The 23,855-nt window shown below is 42.3% G+C and overlaps 1 protein-coding gene across 4 annotated transcripts in view; it reads left to right on the top strand.

Moving 5' to 3' along the window:
- SH3RF2 (SH3 domain containing ring finger 2) overlaps window positions 1–23,855 on the top strand; it is a 301,045-nt gene that overhangs the window by 216,029 nt on the left and 61,161 nt on the right. For all 4 annotated transcript variants that reach the window (XM_073575264.1, XM_073575263.1, XM_073575262.1 and 1 more), the window contains one exon: window positions 22,508–22,777. In XM_073575264.1, coding sequence (XP_073431365.1) covers window positions 22,508–22,777 — 270 coding nt within the window. The remainder of the gene's footprint in view (window positions 1–22,507; window positions 22,778–23,855) is intronic.

The following is a 23,855-nucleotide window of genomic DNA, read 5'->3' as shown; positions in this document are numbered from 1 at the left end:
GCATATACTGTAATATTCCAGAACAAACAAAAAGGGAAATTTTAGCCAATGTAATAAAAAATATGAAATCTTTATTAAATATTCTCTAATTAGCCAATAAATCACATGAATTAAATTAAACCATGGATAGATTTTTTTACACTGCAGACACATGAAGCCTAAATATGCTGTACACCACATGCATATACATTTAATGTAATAACCCTAACAGAATTAGTACATGTACCAAAAAAATGGTCACATTGATAAAGTATTTGTAATGCAGATATATAGTAAAAATAGAACCAGAATCTATAAAAGATAATCTCATAAAATATTATGATCAAATTTTGATCCCACAAGAAAATACTATGATATGATCAAATGTGTATAGGTGTATAGGTATCTTAAGCAGCGTGATTTTCTACCCTATCTGAGAGCAACATGATTTAGGAACAGACACCCTGATTCCAGTGATGCGTTACTTACTAGGCTGCACGCTGCAGTTTATGATTAATAAATGTTTTATCTGCTTCGGATCTACTACTTCTCTGAATGCTGAACTCTGCATAATCCCACCCACATCACTGACTAACAGCTTGGCATGGGGATGTGTCATAGCACATGATCGCGGAGTGCCGATGGGCTGTCAGGACAGCCAGGGGTCTGCTGATGAGATGAAAGTGTGCCGGTGATTACGATTCACTTGGGAAAACTAGCCCTTGGCTGGTGTGCATAGGAGATTGTGTTTTTCTCTATACATAGTAGATGACCGCCGCTTCAAGTTCCCTATGGGGCTATTAAATATAGTAAAAATAGTAAATATAGTAAAAAGTTTAAAAAAAAGTTTAAAAAATATATAAAAAAAGTTCAAATCGCCCCCCTTTTACCTCATTAACATAAAACAATTGAAACAAAACTAAAAAAATACACAGATTTGGTATTGCTGCATTCGTAAAAGTCTGTTCTACCAAAATATAAAATAAATTGATCCAATCGGCAAACGGTGTAATGAGAAAAAAATTGAAACGCCAGAATTATGTTTTTTTTGGCCACCGCAACAATGCAATAAAAAGCAAAAAGGAGGTGATCAAAACATCATATCTACCCCAAAATGATAGCAGTAAAAACCCTTAGTGGTGGCTGCTAACATCTGGAAATATAAAACTTACGATATCATTTTGGTCTTATTTTGACTACAAAAGTAAGTATTGTGCGCACCTTAGATTGTGAGAAGGGATAACGAAAAGTCATTTCCCCACACTTTTTTTTGTGTACCTTGATGAAAATTAAGACTAAAAAACTTTATCTCTGATGCATATAGTTAATAACACTGTTTAGCTTCAAAATAAATTTCATGCATGAATGTAGCTATACCCATTACCCATAAAAGGCTGACATTTCCTCACCCATCACTCCCCTCTGCATCTGAGCTCTGTGACATCTCAGCGCAGAGGGAACACTGAGCAGTGCGGAGGGTCAGAAGACGCGCTGCAGAGACAGGAGCAGTGGAGGAACAGGGAGAGGTGAGTAGTTATTTATTTATTTATTTTTAATGCGGGGCCCATAATACTGCATGGAGGAATACGTGAGGCCCATTATACTGTAAGGAGGAATATGTGGGGCCCATTATAATGTATGGAGGAATATGTGGGGTCCATAATTCTATATTGAGGAATATGTGGAGCCTAATATACTGTATGGAGGAATATGTGGGGCCCACTATACTGTATGGAGGAATATGTGGGGCCCATAATGCTGAATGGGGGAATATGTGGGGCCTATTATACTGTTTGCAAGACTATATGTGGCCATTATACTGTTTGCAGTTCTATGTAGAGGGGGCATTATACTGTTTGCAGACATATGTAGTGGGCCATTATGCTGTTTGGAGGGCTATTTGGGGGCCATTATACTGTATGCAAGCAATTATACAGTTTGATGGTTTTTGTGGGGTCCATCATGTTGTGCAGAGGGCTATGTAGGGGCTAGTATGCTGTATGGAGGGCTGGGTGGGGGCAGTTAGGGTATTTGCACACGTTCCATTGCGGATTCTACAGAATCCGCAGGTAAAATGACCTGCGTTTTACCTGCGGATTTTTTGCAGATTTTGTGCGGATTTTGCCTGTGTTTTGACACCTGCTGATTCCTATAATGGAATGGGTGTAAAAACACTGCGGATTCCGCACAAAGAATTGACATGCTGCGGAAAATAAACCGCGGTGTTTCTGCACGGAATTTTCCGCATCATGTGCACCGCGGTTTTTTTTTTCCATAGGTTTTCTTTGGTACTGTACACCGCTTGGAAAACTGCTGCGGATCCGCAGAGCCAAATCCGCAACGTGTGCGCATACCCTTATACTGTTTGGAGGGCTCGTGGGGGCCATTAAACAATGTGGATGGTTAAATTGAGGCCATCATATTTAGTGAAGAGGTGTTGGGGTCATTATACTGTATGGAGGGCTGTGTGGCGATCACAGTTGGGACATCTTACTGTGTTGGGGTCACCATATTTTGCCAAGGGAAGAGGTTACAGTAAAGTCATCATATTGTGTGGTGGAGGGGACTGTGGAAGAATTCACTGTGGGGGTATCATACTGTGTTTCGAGGGGGACACTATTCACTATTGTTGGCATCTTATTTTATGGGGGCAATGAAAGGGCAATCTAGGGGCTTCAAGGGGAGGAAAATTACTTTGTAAGGTCTGCAAAGTTGTGGGATATGCTCTTCTGTGACCCTGCCGAATATTGATTTATTTGAGGGGACCCAATTAGAACTTTTGCTATGGAGCCCCATAATTTTTATGTATGCCCATGTCTAAAAGTATTGTAGACTTGCAGCGTGTTAAGTGTTTTTTCAGCATAAAATGCAATACTTGTTCTAGTACATACCAGACAGGCCTAAATGTATCTGCACTAATACAGGGTGCAGCGGACCCAAGTAAAATGGCAGCTGCACAGGTGCATAAATACCTAATGAAACAGCCAGCCTACAATCAGGGATTGGCCATGTGGCACACCAGTGCAGAAAAAATAATCCGCATGTGCCGCCACATGCGGATTATTTCTTCTGCACTGGTGTACCACACGGCCAATCCCTGATTGTAGGCTGGCTGTTTCATTTGGTATTTATGCACCTGTGCAGCTGCCATTTTACTTGGGTCCACTGCACCCTGTATTAGTGCAGATACATTTAGGCCTGTCTGGTTTGTATCTGAATTTTTTGGAGGATTTTTTCCTCTTTTTGAGGTTTTCTTGTTCTAGTACATGACTCTGAATGCTTTTCTATAGTTAACGACTTCTTTGCAAATAATATATTTGTGCGCTTTTACGGATGATCATTATGAGCTTACTCATCATTTAAGCAAATCTGCATGAGTGTTATCTATATGTAAAGTTGCTTGTGATCAAACATGATACTGTACTGGACATGTGCAATATAATTTCAGAGGCGTTGGCTAAAACCAGCATAATTGTCATTGGTGTGTGCGTCTGGAAAAAGTTCAGTGTTTGCATAAACTAAAGACAAAGGTGCACTGTGTGAAAATGTAAAACTTGTTCAGGAACGTAATCTGTCAGAACACGCTATGAGATACAGTGTCAAGAATGCATTTACTTTTGGTCTGCTCTTCTCAAATTCTTCTTGGCACACCCATAATCTATTTCTTCATTAAAAAAAATCAGTTCTTGTTCTAAAAAATGTAACCTTATATTTTATTTTTAGAATATTTTTATTTTCTAAAAACTTTCCCTTTATTTACAGTTTTAGTATTGTACTTGTTTGTTTGAATCATACCTATATGCTGCATCTCTAAGTTGTGTAATCTATATATTGAGCATGATTATTATCATTATCTAATATATAAAGCTCAAAGTGTGTATGTATGTACAGTATGTGTGTGTGTGTGTGTGTGTGTGTGTATGTGTGTATGTCCAGGATAGGCATCCGCACCGTCGCAGCTACAGCCACAAAATTTGGCACAGTCGCACGTCTGGACCCCGAGAGCGTCCTAAGCTATGTTGTGAGGCAAAATTTTAACCCCGCGCGTTCCAATTCACCAAACAATTTTGCCCCTATCTACATACTGGGGGGAAAAGTGTGTGCGCGTCAAGCCCCGCCCCTCATTATGATGTCACAATGCCCCTATTTGCATACTGGGGAAGCAGTGTGTGCGTGTCAAGCCCCGCCCCTCATTATGATGTCACAATGGTTTCCATGGCGACGCTGATGTCATCAAAGGTTGCAAGCCCCACCGACGCTCATTATGATGTCATAATGGTTGACTATGGATTGGAGGATGTGTGTGAGTATATGGGCACCGGACTATGGGATGGAGGATATGTATGATGGGTATATGGGAACGGGACTATGGGATGGAGGATGTGTGATGGGTATATTTTTGCACTGGACTATGGGATGGAGAATATGTATGACAGGTATATGGGCACGGGACTATGGGATGGCGGATATGTATATGGGCACGGGACTATGGGATGGAGGATGTGTGATGGGTATATGGGCACGGGACTATGGGATGGCGGATATGTATATGGTCATGGGACTATGGGATGGAGGATGTGTGATGGGTATATGGTCACTGGACTATATGATGGAGGATATGTATGATGGGTATATGGACATGGGACTATGGAATGGCGGATATGTATGATGGGTATATGGGCACAGGACTATGGGATGGAGGATATGTATGATGGGTATATGGGCATGGGACTATGGGATGGAGGATATGTATGATGGGTATATAGGCACGGGACTATGGGATGGAGGATATGTATGATGGGTATATGGGCATGGGACTATGAGATGAAGAATATGTATGATGGGTATATGGGCATGGGACTATGGGATGGAGGATATGTATGATGGGTATATGGGCATGGGACTATGGGATGAAGAATATGTATGATGGGTATATGGGCATGGGACTATGGGATGGAGGATAATTATAATTTGTTATAACTAACCACAGTTAGTTACTATGCCCGGGCAGCGCCGGGCTCTTCAGCTAGTATTTTATATTTATGTTACTCACTTACATAGCACCGTTAATTCCACCGTGCTTTACAGACCTCAGCATCGCTGTCCCCATTGGGGCTCACAATCTAGAGTTCCTATAAGTATGTCTTTAAAAGCAAAATATTAAAAAGAAAACAAATGGAACAATTGTCATAACATACATCATAAATAGGTAGAATCCAACTTCTCGGACTCTCACCAAGAATCTGATCAGTCCTGATTAATAAAGTCGCCATAGCATGCATCATAAATCTCTGATATCTAATAGTTGGACCTCCTTCACACATCTTGGTGATTCCTGTACTGGAAAAACCAGTACTGGTGAGATCTATGGACGGTGTCCAACTTTCCCGTTCCTGATCACTGATCTAATACTCTGCAATGCTTTTGCATTGCACAGTATTTAAACAGTGCATCACAGGCATGGAGGAGGCGTGTCAGCTCAAGCTTTGGGCAGGACCTTACAGGCCACCATCTTTGGGTGACCCTGTGGCAATCTTTTGACCTGTGGTCACCATGGAGACTAATGGCATAATGTGATCGCAATTGCATTGTGCTGTTGGGAGCTCCCTCCCTCTACAATGCTCATCAATGTCGCTGTCACTATTGACAGAGGCATCCGAGAGATTAAACACCCATGATCGGTGCTAGCATCAATTTTGGGCTTTGCTGCAGGGTGTCAGCACTTACAGAGAGCCGTAACCTGAATTTGATCGCACCAGCACTTGTGAGCCCTCGCAAACATGAAAAATTATATGTATGGCAGTTTGCAGGAATGCAGCTCGCCGTATGGCATATGTTGTGAAGGTCTTAAGGGGACAAAGTCAGTCATGGCCAAATGGACATCGGAGGTGGAGACGGCCTTTCAAGAACTGAAAGTGGCTCTGTGTAAGCAGACAGCCCTGATTGCCCCTGAGTACAAAACTGTCAGCATGTGATAAAAATTATTCCATTGATAAGGAATCTACAATCCCTAATTAACTCAAAGGAGTATCAGCAAAATAGGTTACCTATCCCATCGCATGATATTCACATGGAAATTCTAGAATTACGGCAACAATTAAAAACACAACTAATGTCCGACTATGATGCTGCCATACGAGCCTCTAAATTTAATTATTATGCGTCTGCAAATAAGCCTACCCATTATATGATGAAAAAATTAAAAAGAGATAGACTTACCAGGAGAATAAATAGGATTAAAAGTTCGACAGGATGTCTCCATTCGCATCCACAGGACATTGCTAATGTCTTTGCTACATTTTTTGAAACATTGTACAACTTACAACAAGATCCCACGATTCAGTCTCCAGATCAAAATGCAATCAACTCCTTTTTAGCGGGCCGAAATCTTCCTCAAATAGATAAATTAGATTTGGAACAATTAAATAAACCCATTTCCATAGAAGAAATCAATAATATCATTCACAAACTTAAATCGTTGAAGTCTCCTGGTCCCGACGGGTTTGCTAACGAATACTATCAAATATTTTCTAAAACTCTCTCTCCTCAGTTAAAAATTTTATTCGATCACGTAGCGAATCTAGGTTCATTTCCGGCAGACATGTTGGAGGCTACTATAATACTAATTCCTAAAGAGAAGGGAGAATCAGAGTGTGTAAAGGATTATAGGCCTATTTCTCTGATCAATGGAGACATAAAAATATACTCAAAGATCTTAGCGGAAAGACTTAAGCATATTTTGCCTCACCTGATCAGAGAGGATCAGGTGGGTTTTATTACTGGGAGGCAAGCGACTGACGGTACCAGACGCGTTCTTAATCTACTTCATTTGGCCCAATCCACTAATGTTCCCTCTCTCTTTTTAACATTAGATGCGGAGAAAGCATTCGATAGAATCAATTGGTTGTATCTCAAGAATGTCCTGTTTAAATTTGGCTTTGATGACATATTTGTTTCTTCCACCCTTTCATTATATTCTAATCCCAATGCCAAAATTTATATAAACAATCATTTATCCAAATCCTTTAACATTACTAATGGTACTAGGCAGGGATGTCCCCTGTCTCCCCTTCTTTTTGCATTGGCTATAGAGCCATTAGCCGAAAAAATAAGAACAAATCCTTCAATATCGGGTTTCCATACTAAAAATCGTTCACACAAATTGAGCCTTTTCGCTGATGATTTATTTGTTTCAGTTACTAATCCTGTCAATTCTGTGGTAAATTTAATGGAAGATTTGGGGCATTTCTCAAATATTTCCTTTTTCAAGATAAATACGCAAAAATCTAAAGTTTTCCCTTTCAATTTATCAAAAAGTGATATCAAGCTGATTTTAGATCAGACTAAGTTCCAATTGGAAACAAAAAGTTTAAAATATCTTGGCATTGAAATCACCAAAACTTTCAGTCACATTGTCCCTGCTAACTTTGAAAATCTTATAAATACCTTATCTAGGGATTTTCTTCATTTTGATCTCATAGATCTTACACTTATGGGCAGAGTTCTAGTTGTAAAATCGATTATATTGCCCAGAATTCTCTATATATTCAGGTCTATTCCTTTGAAATTTAATGCGAAGCTCTTGCATAAAATACAGACTTTGGTGAAATTGTTTGTTTGGAAAAACAAGAAACCTAGGGTTTCTCATAACATATTGTATAGAGGTAAGAAGCATGGAGGTTTGGCGTTGCCAAACACTGAGGCTTACTATCAGGCGACTCTTGTTAAAAATAGTGTGCATTGGTTCACAAAAGGGGTTTCTCCTATGTGGTTAGATCTGGAGCTTGCAGGTAATAATTATAAGCCTCTGCAGGATACTTTCTTTAGTTTCCTTTTAGAGACTAAGAACAGAAATCATACGCACCCGATTCTGGATGCTATCTTAGGAATATGGTTGAAATTCTCTAAATTAAAAAGAAAAGAAGATAGAACTTCCTCCTTCAAAAATTTTCCTTTTAAATTGCTAGCTGATATATGCCAATTCTCTCTGCCCAGTGTCTGGTCTGATCGGAAAGTAACAAAAATAGGGGATATATGGGATGGTTCTCAGGTCATTTCATTTTCCGAGATAAAGGAAAAGTTTCATATACCCTCTGACGAGTTTATGTCTTATCAGATTTTAAAAGATATTCTCCATAAATTATTACGCAAAAAGTCTTTGAATCTAGATGTCGTAGTCTCTTTGCTTGGTAACATTAACTCTAGGACTAAATGGTCTCTTAGAAACATTTACTCTCGACTCAATGGAGACATTACTTTCTCCAAACATACCTATATGGAACGGTGGGAGGCGGACTTAAGAATGACTTTTAGTCTAGAGCAATGGGAATATGCTATAGATCACTCATATAGATCTGCTGCATCCATGGCCTTGATGGAAACTTATTACAAGGTATTAGTCAGATGGTACTATACCCCAGAGAGATTAGCCCATATAAGTCAGGATGCTTATTCTTTATGTTGGAGGGATTGCCATTTACCAGGGAACCTTTATCATATTTTTTGGACTTGTCCTAAGCTAAAATTGTTATGGTTAGAGGTTAAAGCTCATGTGGCAAAGCTATCACCAGTTAACATTATTGTTACGCCCCAGATGGTACTGTTATCAATGGACATGGAACAGGTGGATGCTTCAATAAAGTATGTGTTGTTACACTTGTTTATTACGGTTAAAAACATAATAGCTCTTTGGTGGAGGAAATCTGATGCACCACCTTTCTCCACCGTTGTTGACAATTTACGATTGCATAGCCAGATGGAGGAAAGAATTGCTCTCAATAACAATGGCTTGTCTAAATATCATCTCAAATGGGCTGTCTGGAATTCTATCTTTATGTAAACTTGTTCTCACTCTGGAAAAAGTATTATTTTATGCATTAAGTCTGGACTGTATATTGTATCTATTTCTGTATCAATGTGGAGTTCTCTATTTTTTATTTCATTTCCTTTCCCTTACCCCTTGTTACCCCTTCTTTCCCTTATGAATTAAAAATTAATAAAATATTATTTGAAAAAAAAAAAAAAAATTATTTTTCTTTGTAAAGAAATGCTTGCCTAAAAAGCTGGCGGTGGACACATTGTGATACTATCTCTTAAGCCCCCGTCACACACAGCGAGATCGCTAGCAAGATCGCTGACGAGTGTTGTGACGCAACAGCGATCTCACCAGCGATATCGCTGTGTGTGACACATATCAGCAACCGCCCCCCCCCCCCCCCCGCCGGGCATCGCTGACCGTGCTCGGATGCCCTGGACCTTTTTTTTGATCGTTAGTCTCCCGCTGGCCAGCATGCATCACTGCGTGTGGCAGGCGGGAGACCAGCGATCAGCGAGCTGGAGCTTGGTAACCAAGGTAAGCTGCGGGTTACTAAGCGTGTGCGTCACTTAGTTACCCGCTGTATACCTTAGATACCAGCGCGCTGGTGCAGGGAGCTGGTAACCAAGGTAAACAGCGGGTGTCTAAGCGCTGCGCGGCGCTTAGAAAACCGCTGTTTACCTTGATTACCAGCTCCCTGCACTAGCGCGCTGGTATCTAAGGTACACAGCGGGTAACTAAGCGACGCCCTCGTTTGTTACCCGTGTTGTCGCTAGTCCTCATCACTGGTGAGATCTGCCTGTTTGGCAGCTCACCAGTGATCATGTAGCGACACACCAGCGATCCTGACAAGGTCATATCGTTGTCGGGATCACTGGTGCGTCGCTATGTGTGACGGGGCCCTTAGAGCAAAAATTTAAATTTGTGTCAGACCATGCCCCACTGAGGGAGAAAAAGGTGAAAAATGCTTGTGTTACTTACTGGTTTCTAGCCCTGAAGGACTTCTGCTTCCATGTGGACCATAGAGCTGAGAGTTACATGGTAATGCCGATGCCCTCTCGAGAATACTGTTTCTATTGGTGAAAGTGCCAAGCCCACGGTTTTAGGCCGAGGAGGGAGATATGTTAGGAGACTGTCGGACACATAGGATAGAAAATAAACCTGGAGTAATGCTTTATTACATTTAGGACTAAAAGGGGTTCATAGGCCATGACAGGTAGATTGTAAGCAGCTGAAGAGTTGGAAGAGACGGCAGTTCGCCATATATCCACCCCTGGGTGTAGTTCACTTTGTAAAATAAGGTCTGTTTGCCTCACACATGGGTTGTGTATGGAGGTGTGCCCATCTTCTTGATTGAGTGCCTTTGCTAAAGGACTAAGAAGCTGGACTCTAACCCAGGTGGGTAAGCCAGCACCATTGTATGGGCTTTTTGCTTTATGTTTTACTTTGTGCCGAACAAGGGCAATATTTTAGTTTTCCTGTGATGTGGTTGATGTGGTTTATGAGAACTACAGTAAACCAGCGGGACTTTTAAATAGGAACGGTTCCTGTGATAACTCATATCACTCCCAAGTGAGTAGGATTGCTAAAATATATATAATGAGATACTGGCTTTTGGCTGTAAGCCATAATCGCCAACATTAACAGAAATAAACACGTGAAATAGATCACTCTATAATGACTCTATATAATATGAGTTTCACTTTTTGTATTGAAGAACTGAAATAAATTATCTTTTTGATGATATTGTAATTTTGTGAGAAGCATTTGTATCAATTTAATGTGTATTACAGCACCATCACAGCTGTGCCATTATTTTACATTACTAATTTGTGCTGACAGATTTTCTTTAAAGGATTTCCACATTATCTGGATCTTTTAGTTCCTATCTACTCTTGGGGCTAATGTGCACTTCTCATCAGCAGCTGCTGCACATTACATGGAGCTGAGATGCTCAGCTGTGTTCACTTTTTATCAGGCCACCAGTGAGATAACAACATCTGATTATGGGAGTGCTGGATGTCAGATCCCAACTAATCAGATACTGACGGCCGATCCATAAGATAGGTTTTCACTATTAGATGCCCGGACAACCACTTTATGATATGTTGGAAGTCAGATTTAAAGGGAATCTGTCGCCTCATTTTTGCCCTATGAGATGCGGGCCACCGCCATCAGGGGCTTATCTACAGCATTCTGTAATGCTGTAGATAAGCCCCCAATGTAACCTGAAAGATAAGAAAAAAAGAGTTAGATTATAGTCACCTGGGGGTCCGATCCGGTCCGATGGGTGTCGCAGTCCGGTCTGGCACCTTCCATCTTCTAGCAATGACGTCCTCCTCCTTACTTCTGCCGCGGCTCTTGCGCATGCATACTATTTTCCCTGTTGAGGGCAGAGTAAAGTACTGCAGTGCGCAGGCGCCGGATCTCTCTGACCTTTCCCGGCGCCTGCGCACTGCAGTACTCTGCTCTGCCCTCAACAGCCAGGTGCCAATAGATTATTTATACCATTAAGGTTGTAGTAAGGGCATGATAAATTGTCCGTTCTGCATTATAATTCATATGTAACTATGAGTTGTATTACAGCATTAGTGCACCGACATAGACAACACAATATTATTGCTGAGGACAATAGGATGGCTTATTGTGTGCTGTCTCGCCTTCACCACCCAGCACATACTGTGCCAGCAGTCGCTTGTCTTTTCCGCTACAGCGATCACACTGTTTATTCTTACTATTTGCATCATTATGATGCATGCTGGTTGAGCGGTGCAAAGACTCGTTTGTGTAATATCTGGAACGTGTTCAATGTTTTTTTTGTCTTTCCCATAGAGTGATGTCAATGAAAAGGGTAAATTAACGCACTGTTGTAAGCATATCAGCTTCTAGCAAATGACTGACTTTATTTGTTGTGTCTGGCACAGACAAGAATACATTGTGGCATATGACATGCGGCCAAATGGAAACTCCTTATCCAAAAGAGTAAAAACACAGCATGTGAATTTAGAAGCATTTCCCTACAAAATAATAACAGATTAAAATATAAATTCCTGAACGGGGTGGAATCTTCCAATATGCTGTGCAGACATTACTGATTTATCTTGCTCCACCAGGTGCTACTTTTCGAAATTTGATGGCTACTACAGACAGTTATTACAGTGCAATAGGGCTAGTCTTCCAGTTGCCCACTGCAGTCTGTCTTCAACAAAATGGCGCCGGAAAGCGCGGACTGCACAGGCGCCGAATCCAGCGCCACAACCCGCCCTCTCCTGACATAGCGACGAGACCCCGTGGCAATACCGGATAGGTAAATAGTTGTGCTGGAGATTGCGGTATGCGTTCAATGCTTACGCAATCTCCTGGGCCACAATCCTCATCCCCAGATGCGTAACTCTGTGGGGTCCAGACTGCGCAGGCGCGTCGCGCTTGCGCAGTCTATAAGGGCTTCGGACAAAGTGACGCTTCTACCATTATATTATAGATGATTGACCCAATTTATGCCCAATTTATTGCTCCTAGTCCAGACAGGACACATGTAAGCCCCCCATGAGGGAAAGTTAAAGTGCATGGAATTATTGAAAGAGCGTAGCGGGTATGGACAGACCCTGAGGCTAGTTTCACACTTGCTTTTTTTTGCAGCGCGTTTTTCCCGCAAAAAAACGCATTGAAAAAACGCATACAAAAGCATACAACTGCTGCGTTTTTTTCAAGCATTTTTATGAGCATGCATGAAAAAAACGCAGCGTTTTTATGCGTTTGTATGCGTTTTTAGTGCGTTTTTACCGCGTTTGCGTTTTTTTCCAACATTAGGTGGCCCCTCACACTAACCCAAACCATGACTTTACTAACCCTAACCCTAACCCTGACCCTAACCCTGACCCTAACCCTAACCCTGACCCTAACCCTTAACCAAATCATACTTAACCCTAACCCAAACCCTAAACCCTAACTAACCCTGACCCTAACCCTAACTCTAACCCTGACCCTAACCCTGACCCTAACCCTTAACAAAACCATACTTAACCCTAACCCTGACCCTAACCCTGACCATAACCCTAACCCTAACCCTAACCCTGACCCTAACCCTTAACCAAACCATACTTAACCCTAATCCTGACCCTAACCCTGACCCTAACCCTTAACCAAACCATACTTAACCCTAACCCTGACCCAAACCCCAACCCTAAACCCCCTTAACTAACCCTAACTCTAACCCAAACCCCTAAATTCCATGGTTAAAAAAAAAAAACGCATATGCAAAAAAACGCATACATGAGCATGCCAGTGCGCACATATGCGCATCCATAGGCTATAATGGCCATTTTTAGCGCAAAACGTGCGCATATGTGCGCATGCGCTTTTTTGCAGGGCCAAAAAATGCAACATGCTGCGTCTGGAAAATACAAACGCACACCCCAAAAAAACGCAGCGCATGAAAATCGCATACATGCGCTTACAAGCGCGCAGGTATGCGCACCCATGTTAAATATAGGGGAAAAAACGCATGCGCACATATGCGTTTTTTTCCAGCACTAAAAAACGCAAATGTGAAACCAGCCTAAGATGTGTATTTTGGCTTATTTTTTCCAAAGAGGTGCATGTCAGTGCATTCTGACCTTTATAAAATAGGGCACTATTTGCTAGTATTTGTGAACAAAATGATGTATTGTTTTTTTTGTTTTTTTCAGATGCAGTAAGAGCCTGCGCAGATTATAATAATTGTAATTAAAATCGTTTTCCAGTTCACAGTAAATGCTGTTAATGTGTTTAAATTAGCATCATTTATACTCTTTATTACGTTACTTATCTTTAGCATTCATTTTGGTTTTACGATTTGTTTGTAAAAAAAAAATGTTGGCTGCCACCTGTTTTATATAAATTCTCAAGAAACAAGCAAAGAAATCAGGTTAGCGTAACCGTAGTACATTTATGACTGCACGTGGTAGAGGGATACCAAAGCGTAAGATTGATCTGGATTCTATATCATGTTAAAGCAGTTGTATGAAATAATCACACGTTTTAATCCAGATTTTGAGTAAAACACTAAAAAGTAACTAATTAAATTTTTTGAATAATTTTATTCCGCATAGAAAGTTTTAAAATTTAAAAATCACTTTATAAGGGGATTTGTCTTCATTCCTGTAAACAAAAAGTTATGTAATTGATTTCCAAGACCCTACTTTATTTGCTTGCCTTCAACTGTATTGATATCATTTGGAGTACAAATGATGGCAGTGAAAAGGTCAGCACTTGTCTCCTCCTCTGGAATAATGTCCTGCAGCAGTGTTTCCCAAGAGTCAGTGAGACACAAGTGCTGAGCTGACCCATCACTGCCATCATCTGTACTCTAAGGGCTCATACTCGCTTGCGAGAAATACGGACGAGTGCAATCAGATAAATCGGATTGCACTCTGACCAATGTTATTCAATGGGTGACATCTCATTTGCGTTTTTTTTCTCAGCCAAAATTGAACTGAGAGAGAAAATTGCAGCATGCTGCATATCTCGGACAAGACTCACCAATGCAAGTTAATGGGTGCAAGAAAAAAATTGCACAGCACTCGCACCATGCGAGTGCTGTCCGATTTTTACGCATCGGTGTCCTTTGAAAAGCCATATCATATCCGGCTACTGTAAAATCACACTGACATGTTATAATAGAAAAGATAGAATACATGTATACACATAGAATAGGTGTGTATATATATATATATATATATACACTCACTGGCCACTTTATTAGGTACACCATGCTAGTAAGGGGTTGGACCCCCTTTTGCCTTCAGAACTGCCTCAATTCTTCGTGGCAGAGATTCAACAAGGTGCTGGAAGCATTCCTCAGAGATTTTGGACCATATTGACATGATGGCATCACACAGTTGGCGCAGATTTGTCGGCTGCACATCCCTGATGCGAATCTCCCGTTCCACCACATCCCAAAGATGCTCTATTGGATTGAGATCTGGTGACTGAGGAGGCCATTTGAGTACAGTAAACTCATTGTCATGTTCAAGAAACCAATCTGAGATGATTCGAGCTTTATGACATGGCGCATTATCCTGCTGAAAGTAGCCATCAGATGTTGGGTACATTGTGGTCATAAAGGGATGGACATGGTCAGCAACAATACTCAGGTAGGCTGTGGCATTGCAACGATACTCAATTGGTACCAAGGGGCCCAAAGAGTGCCCAGAAAAAATTCCCCACACCATGACACCACCACCACCAGCCTGAACCGTTGATACAAGGCAGGATGGATCCATGCTTTCATGTTGTTTACGCCAAATTCTGACCCTACCATCCGAATGTCGCAGCAGAAATCGAGACTCATCAGACCAGGCAACGTTTTTCCAATCTTCTACTGTCCAATTTCGATGAGCTTGTGCAAATTGTAGCCTCAGTTTCCTGTTCTTAGCTGAGAGGAGTGGTTCCCCGTGTGGTCTTCTGCTGCTGTAGCCCATCTGTCTCAAAGTTCGACGCACTGTGCGTTCAGAGATGCTCTTCTGCCTACCTTGGTTGTAACGGGTGGCAATTTGAGTCACTGTTGCCTTTCTATCAGCTCGAACCAGTCTGCCCATTCTCCTCTGACCTCTGGCATCAACATGGCATTTCCGGCCACAGAACTGCCGCTCACTGGATTTTTTTTCTTTTTCGGACCATTCTCTGTAAACCCTAGAGATGGTTGTGCGTGAAAATCCCAGTAGATCAGCAGTTTCTGAAATTCTCAGACCAGCCCTTCTGGCACCAACAATCATGCCACGTTCAAAGGCACTCAAATCACCTTTCTTCCCCATACTGATGCTCGGTTTGAACTGCAGGAGATTGTCTTGACCATGTCTACATGCCTAAATGCACTGAGTTGCCGCCATGTGATTGGCTGATTAGAAATTAAGTCTTAACACACAGTTGGACAGGTGTACCTAATAAAGTGGCCAGTGAGTGTGTATATATATATATATATATACTGCTCAAAAAAAAGGGAACACTAAAAGTTGGATCAGCCTGTAATGTGTTCCCTTTATTTTTTTGAGCAGTGTATATGTATATATATATATATATATATATATATATATATATATATATATATAGATAGATAGATAGATATCAGTGACACATACTGTGTGTGTATATATATTTACTAGATGGTGGCCCGATTCTATCGCATCGGGTATTCTAGAGTCTCTGTAAAATAAAAAATAGTTATATACTCACCTTCCGACGGCCCCTGGACTCTTTCTCTCCTCTCCACGCTCCCGGCATCTTCCGGTTCCAGTAATGCTTTGCGCGAAACACCGCTGATGACGTCGCGCTCTCGCGAGAGTGACTTCATTTTCAGCCCTTCTCGCTAAGCATTACTGGAACCGGAAGATGCCGGGCGCGTGGTGAGAGGAGGGACAGAGTCCGGGGGCCATCTGAAGGTGAGTATATAACTATTTTTTATTTTAACGGAGACTCTAAAATACCCGATGCGATAGAATCGGGCCACCATCTAGTGTATGATACTCCTGTTACACCCAGAGCGAGCTGCTGTCACTGTTCTGCTGTTATCTAATATATTGTACTCCAGTTACACCCAGATCTGCAGTCACTGTTCTGCTGTTACCTAATGTATTGTACTCCTGTTACACCCAGAGCTGCAGTCTCTGTTCTGCTGTTACCTAATGTAGTGTACTTCAGTTACACCCAGAGCTGCAGTCACTGTTCTGCTGTTACCTAATGTATTGTACTCCAGTTACACCCAGATCTACAGTGACTGTTTTGCTGTTACCTAATGTATTGTACTCCAGTTACTCCCAGAGCTGCAGTCACTGTTCTGCTTTTACCTAATGTATTGTAGTGCAGTTACACCCAGAGCTGCAGTCACCATTCTGCTCTTACCTAATGTATTATACTCCTGTTACAGCCAGAGTTACAGTCACTGTTCAGATCTTACCTAATGTATTGTACTCCAGTTACACCCAGATCTACAGTCACTGTTCTGCTGTTACCTAATGTATTGTACTCCAGTTACTCCCAGAGCTGCAGTCACTGTTCTGCTTTTACCTAATGTATTGTAGTCCAGTTACACCCAGAGCTGCAGTCACTGTTCTGCTGTTACCTAATGTATTGTACTCCAGTTACTCCCAGAGTTTCAATCACTGTTCAGATCTTACCTAATGTATTGTACTCCAGTTACACCCAGAGCTGCAGTCACTGTTCTACTGTTACCTAATTTATTGTACTCCAATTACACCCAGATCTGCAGTCACTGTTCTGCTGTTACCTAATGTACTCCTGTTACACCTAGAGCTGCAGTCACTGTTCTGCTCTTACGTAATGTATTGTATATGTACAGGACTGTGCCTGTGTAATGAGCGACGCAGCGGTGATGCCTTTAATGGCTGTAATGTGCCTGTACAATGAGCGATGCGGCAGTGTTGCCGCGACGACTAAGTGGGTCGCCCTCCCAGGGCTGTGGGGTACTCAGTACCGGGCCGGTATCAGTGGGATGTGTCACAGCAGCGGTGACCCGGACCGTGGCCCTGGGCGCCCAAGTAATAGGAAGATGTGAATGGTGGAATGTAGTTAGATGAATAGTTTGTGACGCCACCTGTGGTGCTCGGCAAGGGAGGTGTTAAGCCAATGCTGCCTGCAGATCTGCTGGGACTGATGGTATAGTGCAGCAAAGATGTAAAAGCTCCCCACAGGTGAAGCTATAGTCCCAGGGCAGTGTAGATGTGGTTGGCACAGGGATGTAGTGGTGCCGGAAAAGTAGGAAGCAGACAAGACACAGCGGGGTGCAATTTCTGTACCTTTACTTGATAACTGCAGTCCAGGTCCTGATTACAGATGGTATTGGAGCAGGCTAGCCTGGAAGCAATTTAGGGATTCTCTCTCAGCAGATGGGTTGTGCAGTCTCCTTACTAGCGCTTGTTTGCGGGATCTCCAGTAGCGAGTTACACTGAAGTTCCTCCTGTCAGATGTTCTCAAGAACCTCACTTGCACGGCAGACAGCTGTAGCCTATCTCGGGGACTCCTCTCTCCTGAGTCCCGGCTCACTATCCAAGCTGCTGTTGTGCCCTCAAGTCTTAGATGGGAGTAGGGCATTTACAGCCTCCTACTCCTCTGGTGTCTGTTGCAAGACCGTTAGTATCCGTACAACCGTGGAGACCAGGCTCCAGTTCATGTGCTCTCTCCAGAGATGAGCTCGTCCTCTCCGCTCTATCTCAGCGCTCCTTCCACACATCTGCACACTTCACCCTCTGCAGACTAACTAACCACCCCTTCCTCTGGGCCCTCAGAGAGCACTCCTCCCCTTAATCCCGGTTCAGAGTTCCCCTGCTGGCCTGGAGTGGAACTGTGTTGCATGCATAGATTGACTGCGAGAGAGACCCATCATTGCCTCCAATCAGCGATGCAGGATTTCGGTTACAGACAGACATGATAAGACAATTATATATATAGACTAGATGGTGGCCCGATTCTAACGCATCGGGTATTCTAGAATATGTATGCAGTTTATTTTTGAAGATTTAATAATAATGCAATAATGCACCCCCCAATCCTGATATGTATGGTTCTCTCACCCCCAATCCTGATATGTATGGTTCTCTCACCCCCAATCCTGATATGCATGCTACCCCTCAACCCCCTATCCTGGTATGCATGGTCCCCTGACCCCCCAATCCTGGAATGCACGGTCCTCTCACCCCCCAATCCTGGTATGCATGGTCCTCTCACCTCTTTTTCCTGGTATGCATGGTCTTCTTACTCCCCTTTCGGGGTATGCATGGTCCCCTCACCCCCCAATCCTGGAATGCATGGTCCTCTCACCCCCCCAATCCTGGTATGCATGGTCCTCTCACCCCTCTTTCCTGGTATGCATGGTCCTCTTACCCCCCTTTTGGGGTATGCATGGTCCCCTCGTCCCCTAATCCTGGTATGCATGGTCCTCTCACCCCTCGCCCCCTAATCCTGGTATGCATGGTCCTCTCACCCCCCAATCCTGGAATGCATGGTCCCCTCACCCCCCTTTCTTGGTATGCATGGTCCTCTCACACCCCAATCCTGGTATGTATGCTCACCGTCACCCCTATTTCCTGGTATGTATGGTCCCCTCACCCCCCAATCCTGGTATGCATGGTATCCTCACCCCCCTTTCCTGGTATGTATGGTCCCCTCACCCCCCTATCCTGGTATGCATGGTCCCCTCACCCCCCTTTCCTGATATGTATGGCTTCCTTCACCCCCCAATCCTGGTATGCATGGACCCCCCACCCCCCAATCCTGGTATGCATGGTCCCCCCACCCCCCCAATCCTGGTATGCATGGTCCCCTCACCCCCAATCCTGGTATGCATGGTCCCCTCACCCCCCAATCCTGGTATGCATGGTATCCTCACCCCCCTTTCCTGGTATGCATGGTCCCCTCACCCCCCTATCCTGGTATGCATGGTCCCCTCACCCCCCAATCCTGGTATGCATGGTTCCCTCACCCCCCTTTCCTGGTATGCATGGTCCCCCCACCCCCCTTTCCTGGTATGCATGGTCCCCTCACCCCACTTTCCATGTAGCCGTGACCAATCAGCGTTGCGGCCCTGTAGCTGCGACCAATCACTGCCGCGGCCCTGTACAAAATAATATAAAAAAATTTTAAAAAGTTATTCTCACCTTCCGATGGCCTCCTGTCTTCTTTCCACGTGCCCGGCCTCGCGTTCCCAGTAATGCTTTGTGGCTTAGACCGCTGATGACGTCGGTCTTCTTTCTCGCTCTCGCGAGAGTGACGTCGGTCTTCTTTCTCGCTCTCGCGAGAGTGACGTCATCAGCGGTCTTAGGCCTGTTTCACACATCAGTTTTTTTCTGTCAGATGTAGTGCGCCAAAATGGCGGAAAACGAATCCGCCTGTGTACGGACATCAACGTGTGCCACCGGACCGTTTTTTTGACGGATTCGGCGAAGGAAGAAATTTAAAGGAACCGCTGTCTGGAGAGAGAGAGAGAGAGAGAAACGGCGGATTTTGACTGATGGTAACATACGGATGTGTGAAACAGGCCTAAGCCGCAATGCATTACTGGGAACGCGAGGCCGGGCGCGTGGAAAGAAGACAGGATGCCGTCGGAAGGTGAGAATAGCTTTTTTTTATTTTAATTCTCTTTTTTTACAGATTAAGGCCTGCGCCTGGTGGCCGCGACCAATCAGCAGCAGGCGCAGCTTACTGTTACAAACAGCTGCGCCTGTCGCTGATTGGTTGCGGCATGGCGGGGGCCTGGCGGCCGCGACCAGTCAGAGGCACGCGATTTCGGTTACAGACAGACACGATAAGGCGTTTATATATATATCTATATATAGATATATATCTTTATACTTCATACAGAGGTAGATGAAATTAAGGAAAGAGAGCGCGCATAGGGCGATAAAAGTGATATTTTGGGTGACAATACACGGTTAGTGCACTCACCTTTACCGGTTGTGAACAGTCACAACCCCTTGCAGAATGTGAAAGGAACCAGTGGTTGCTGCAGACTCCTGTAGATACCAATGTCACAAAGGAGGAAGAAAAAGACCAGGTTTTTCAATGTGTCCGCGCTAACCACACAAGGACAGAAATATTCTTGAAAGCTTTATTGTGCTGAAGCGTTTCGTGGCAAATCTGCCTCTTCCTCAGGGCCAAAGAATTACAGAATCTGATTACAGCAGTGGTTTTATACAAAACCTTCATGACATCACAATTACATGCAAAAAGACATCACTTCCTGTGGAAACGCCCCCTCCAATGTCAAAATATCATACACCAGTCACAATAACTTTATATCAAGATCTAACCTCTGATAAAACACATCAAACATCTAAACAATCTTTAATTTGAAAAAATGTATGAAACCTATAATCACTACATATTAAAAATTTTTTAAAATGGAGTTAACTAGAATCAAACCCACAGGTTTTAGGCAAGTCAGAACACTCAGGGCTTCCCATTACCATAATACTATCTCTCCACGTGTTAGGAATGGTTGTGGTTTTATACAAGACCTTCAAGAACCTGTGGGTTCGAGTCCAGTCATTCTATTTTTGTAAAATTTTAATATATATTTATTATAGGTTAAATACACTTTTTAAATTAAAGATTGATTGTTTAGATGTTTAACGTGTTTTATCAGAGGTTATATTTTGATATAAAGTTATTGTGACTAGCGTATGACATTTTGACATTGGAAGGGGCGTTTTCACAGGAAGTGATGTTTGTCTGTTTGTGATGTCATGAAGGTCTTGTATTAAACCACACCCACTCCTAACAAGTGGAAAGATAGTATGATGGTAATGGTGGGTTTGATTCTAGTTAACTCTATTTTTATAAAATTTTAATATGTAATAATGATTATAGGTTTCATACACTTTTTCAAATTAAAGATTGATTGTTTAGATGTTTAATGAGTTTTATCAGAGGTTAGATCTTGATATAAAGTTATTGTGACTGGTGTATGATATTTTGACATTGGAGGGGGCGTTTTCACAGGAAGTGATGTTTGTCTGTTTGTGATGTCATGAAGGTCTTGTATTAAACCACACCCACTCCTAACAAGTGTAGAGATAGTATGATGGTAATGGTGGGTTTGATTCTAGTTAACTCTATTTTTGTAAAATTTTAATATGTAGTGATTATAGGTTTCATACACTTTTTCCAATTAAAGATTGATTGTTTAGATGTTTAATGTGTTTTATCAGAGGTTAGATCTTGATATACAGTTATTGTGACTGGTGTATGACATTTTGACATTGGAGGGGGTGTTTCCACAGGAAGTGATGTCTTTTTGCATGTAATTGTGATGTCATGAAGGTTTTGTATAAAACCACTGCTGTAATCAGATACTGTAATACTTTGGCCCTGAGGAAGTGGCAAATTTGCCACGGTCTTTTTCTTCCTCATTGCCTGTGTCATATTTCAACCCTCATTTTTGGATATGGGGTTTTGACCCATTAGAAATATATGGGATATACCGAAAAAGGGCGTATCTAAAGGCATGCAGAGCCATTTGCATGGCAAGCCAAATCGTGCATGCGCCTGCAATATATCTATTTGTATGCAAATACATGAGGCTGATGCATTGATTCTTTTTCAGTAAAAGTGGAAGCATTTATGCATGCCAGTCCACCTAATCTGCCTTGATACAGTCTTTATGATTGCAGTATCGTGAAGTTTGTACATGATGTGGTTATAATCCTTATCCACTTTCCGTGTTTAGAATAAGTTGTGCGGTGTACAGCTACATATAGGACTGCTGCCAAAGGATACTAGTAACCATTAGTCTCCATTTAAAAGAGGATTTAGTTTTCTCTAAATCTTACATAGACCAGTGTGATTTTTTATATGCACTTTGTTATTTGTCTTGTCTGTCTTGGCACCTTGCACTTTAGAGTATTTTTATTTTTCTATTTGAATAAAAGTTATATTTTACTCCAACACGCTGTTTATAAAAAAGATTAGTCGGCCAACACCATCTGCTATTTTCCTATTATCAGCCTCTGTGGATAGTTTGAAAAGTGCAAGACCTCAGGGGGTTTTTCACAGCTAGTAACAATAAAAAAAGAAATATCCCCCAAATGTCTAACAAAATGTTAAGATATAAACTCAATGTAAGCAATAGGTTATGATTTTATAACACAATAATATTATTACATAATGTGGAATGAATTTAGAAACATGGAATAACCTGATTTTGTTTTTCCCATTTTATAGGTGCCATGTGCTAAAGCAGTGTCAAGCTACAGAGGACAAACCCCCAGTGACCTTTCTTTCAATAAAGGAGATATTATTATCTTGCACCAACAGCTAGATGATCATTGGTATCATGGAGAATTTAATGGGGGAACTGGTGTCTTTCCAGCACGATCAGTAAAAATTCTACGAAAAATAGACCAACCTCCAGCTCTCTGCAAAGCTTTGTACAACTTTGAATTGAAGGACAATGGCAGAGGAGGAAACAAGAATTGTTTGAAATTTGCAAAGGTACATTATGGAGGCATTACACATCCCTCTGAATAAGGGTCCTGTGATGGCAGAACAATTATATGATGTGATCACATGTAAAATAAATGTAACTGTTGTGAGCAGATGTTAACATTTTACACTCGTCCCTGGGACATATATAACCTATTACTATGGGCATACAGGTGATAGAATTGTTAAAACAGTCCTACCTGTCTGCCTCAGAGCTGCTGTCTTGTTGCTGAGAAATAGACTTTGAATCTTTTATGTTAATTAGTTCTCATACACGACATCACAATGCCATTTGACGTGCAGTTTTGGTGCCGAACTCCCGCACCTGCGCCTTGCACTTGCGCGATTATACTTACCTTTTCTGCCCTGCTATGGGCTTTGGCTTCATTGTTCTTCTGCGCTGTGATTCGTCGGCGCCTGCACAGAAGAACGGTGATGACACAGCCCATAGAAGAGTGGAAAAGGGAAGCATAATCACGCAAATGTAGGGTGCAGGCGTGGGATTTCGGCGCCACAACTGCATGTCACATGGCACTGTGACGTCCATGGGAGTGTGGTGGTACGCACATTAGCACTGGAGGCACCGCACGCCCTGGAGTCTAGAAAAACTAATTAGCACAAAAAATTAAAAGTCTATTTTCCAGTAACAAGATGGCAGCTATGAGGCAGACAGGTAGGACTATTTTAACCATTTTATTACCTGTATGCCCATAGTAATAGGTTATATATGCATCAGGTGGTGACAAATTCCCTTTAACTTTGTAACTACTTTGCATTCCTTCACTTGAGCTGCATTCACAATTCTGATTGGCTAATTAATAATTATTGTTCATAATATTTCATGCATACTGCCTATATAAATCTTAAAAGAAATCTGTCACCGGAATCTTGCTATCTCATCTAAGCAAGCATGATGTAGGGGCAAACACCCTGGTCCTAGCCATGTATCATTTACTGAGCTGCTTGCTGCAGTTTTGATAAAATCACTGTTTTATCTGCTACAGCTCTACCGGTTTTCTGAATTCTGAGCTCTATTTAACTCTACCTACACAACTGATTCCCAGCTTTCTGTGTACACTGTGCGTAG

This window comes from Dendrobates tinctorius, unplaced genomic scaffold (genome assembly GCF_039654945.1).
Source record: "Dendrobates tinctorius isolate UK_male_01 unplaced genomic scaffold, ASM3965494v1 ptg000043l, whole genome shotgun sequence".
NCBI classification, from domain to species: Eukaryota; Metazoa; Chordata; class Amphibia; order Anura; family Dendrobatidae; genus Dendrobates; species Dendrobates tinctorius.
The sequence above is the reverse complement of the archived record's forward strand: the minus strand, read 5'-3'. Positions and strand labels throughout refer to the sequence as shown.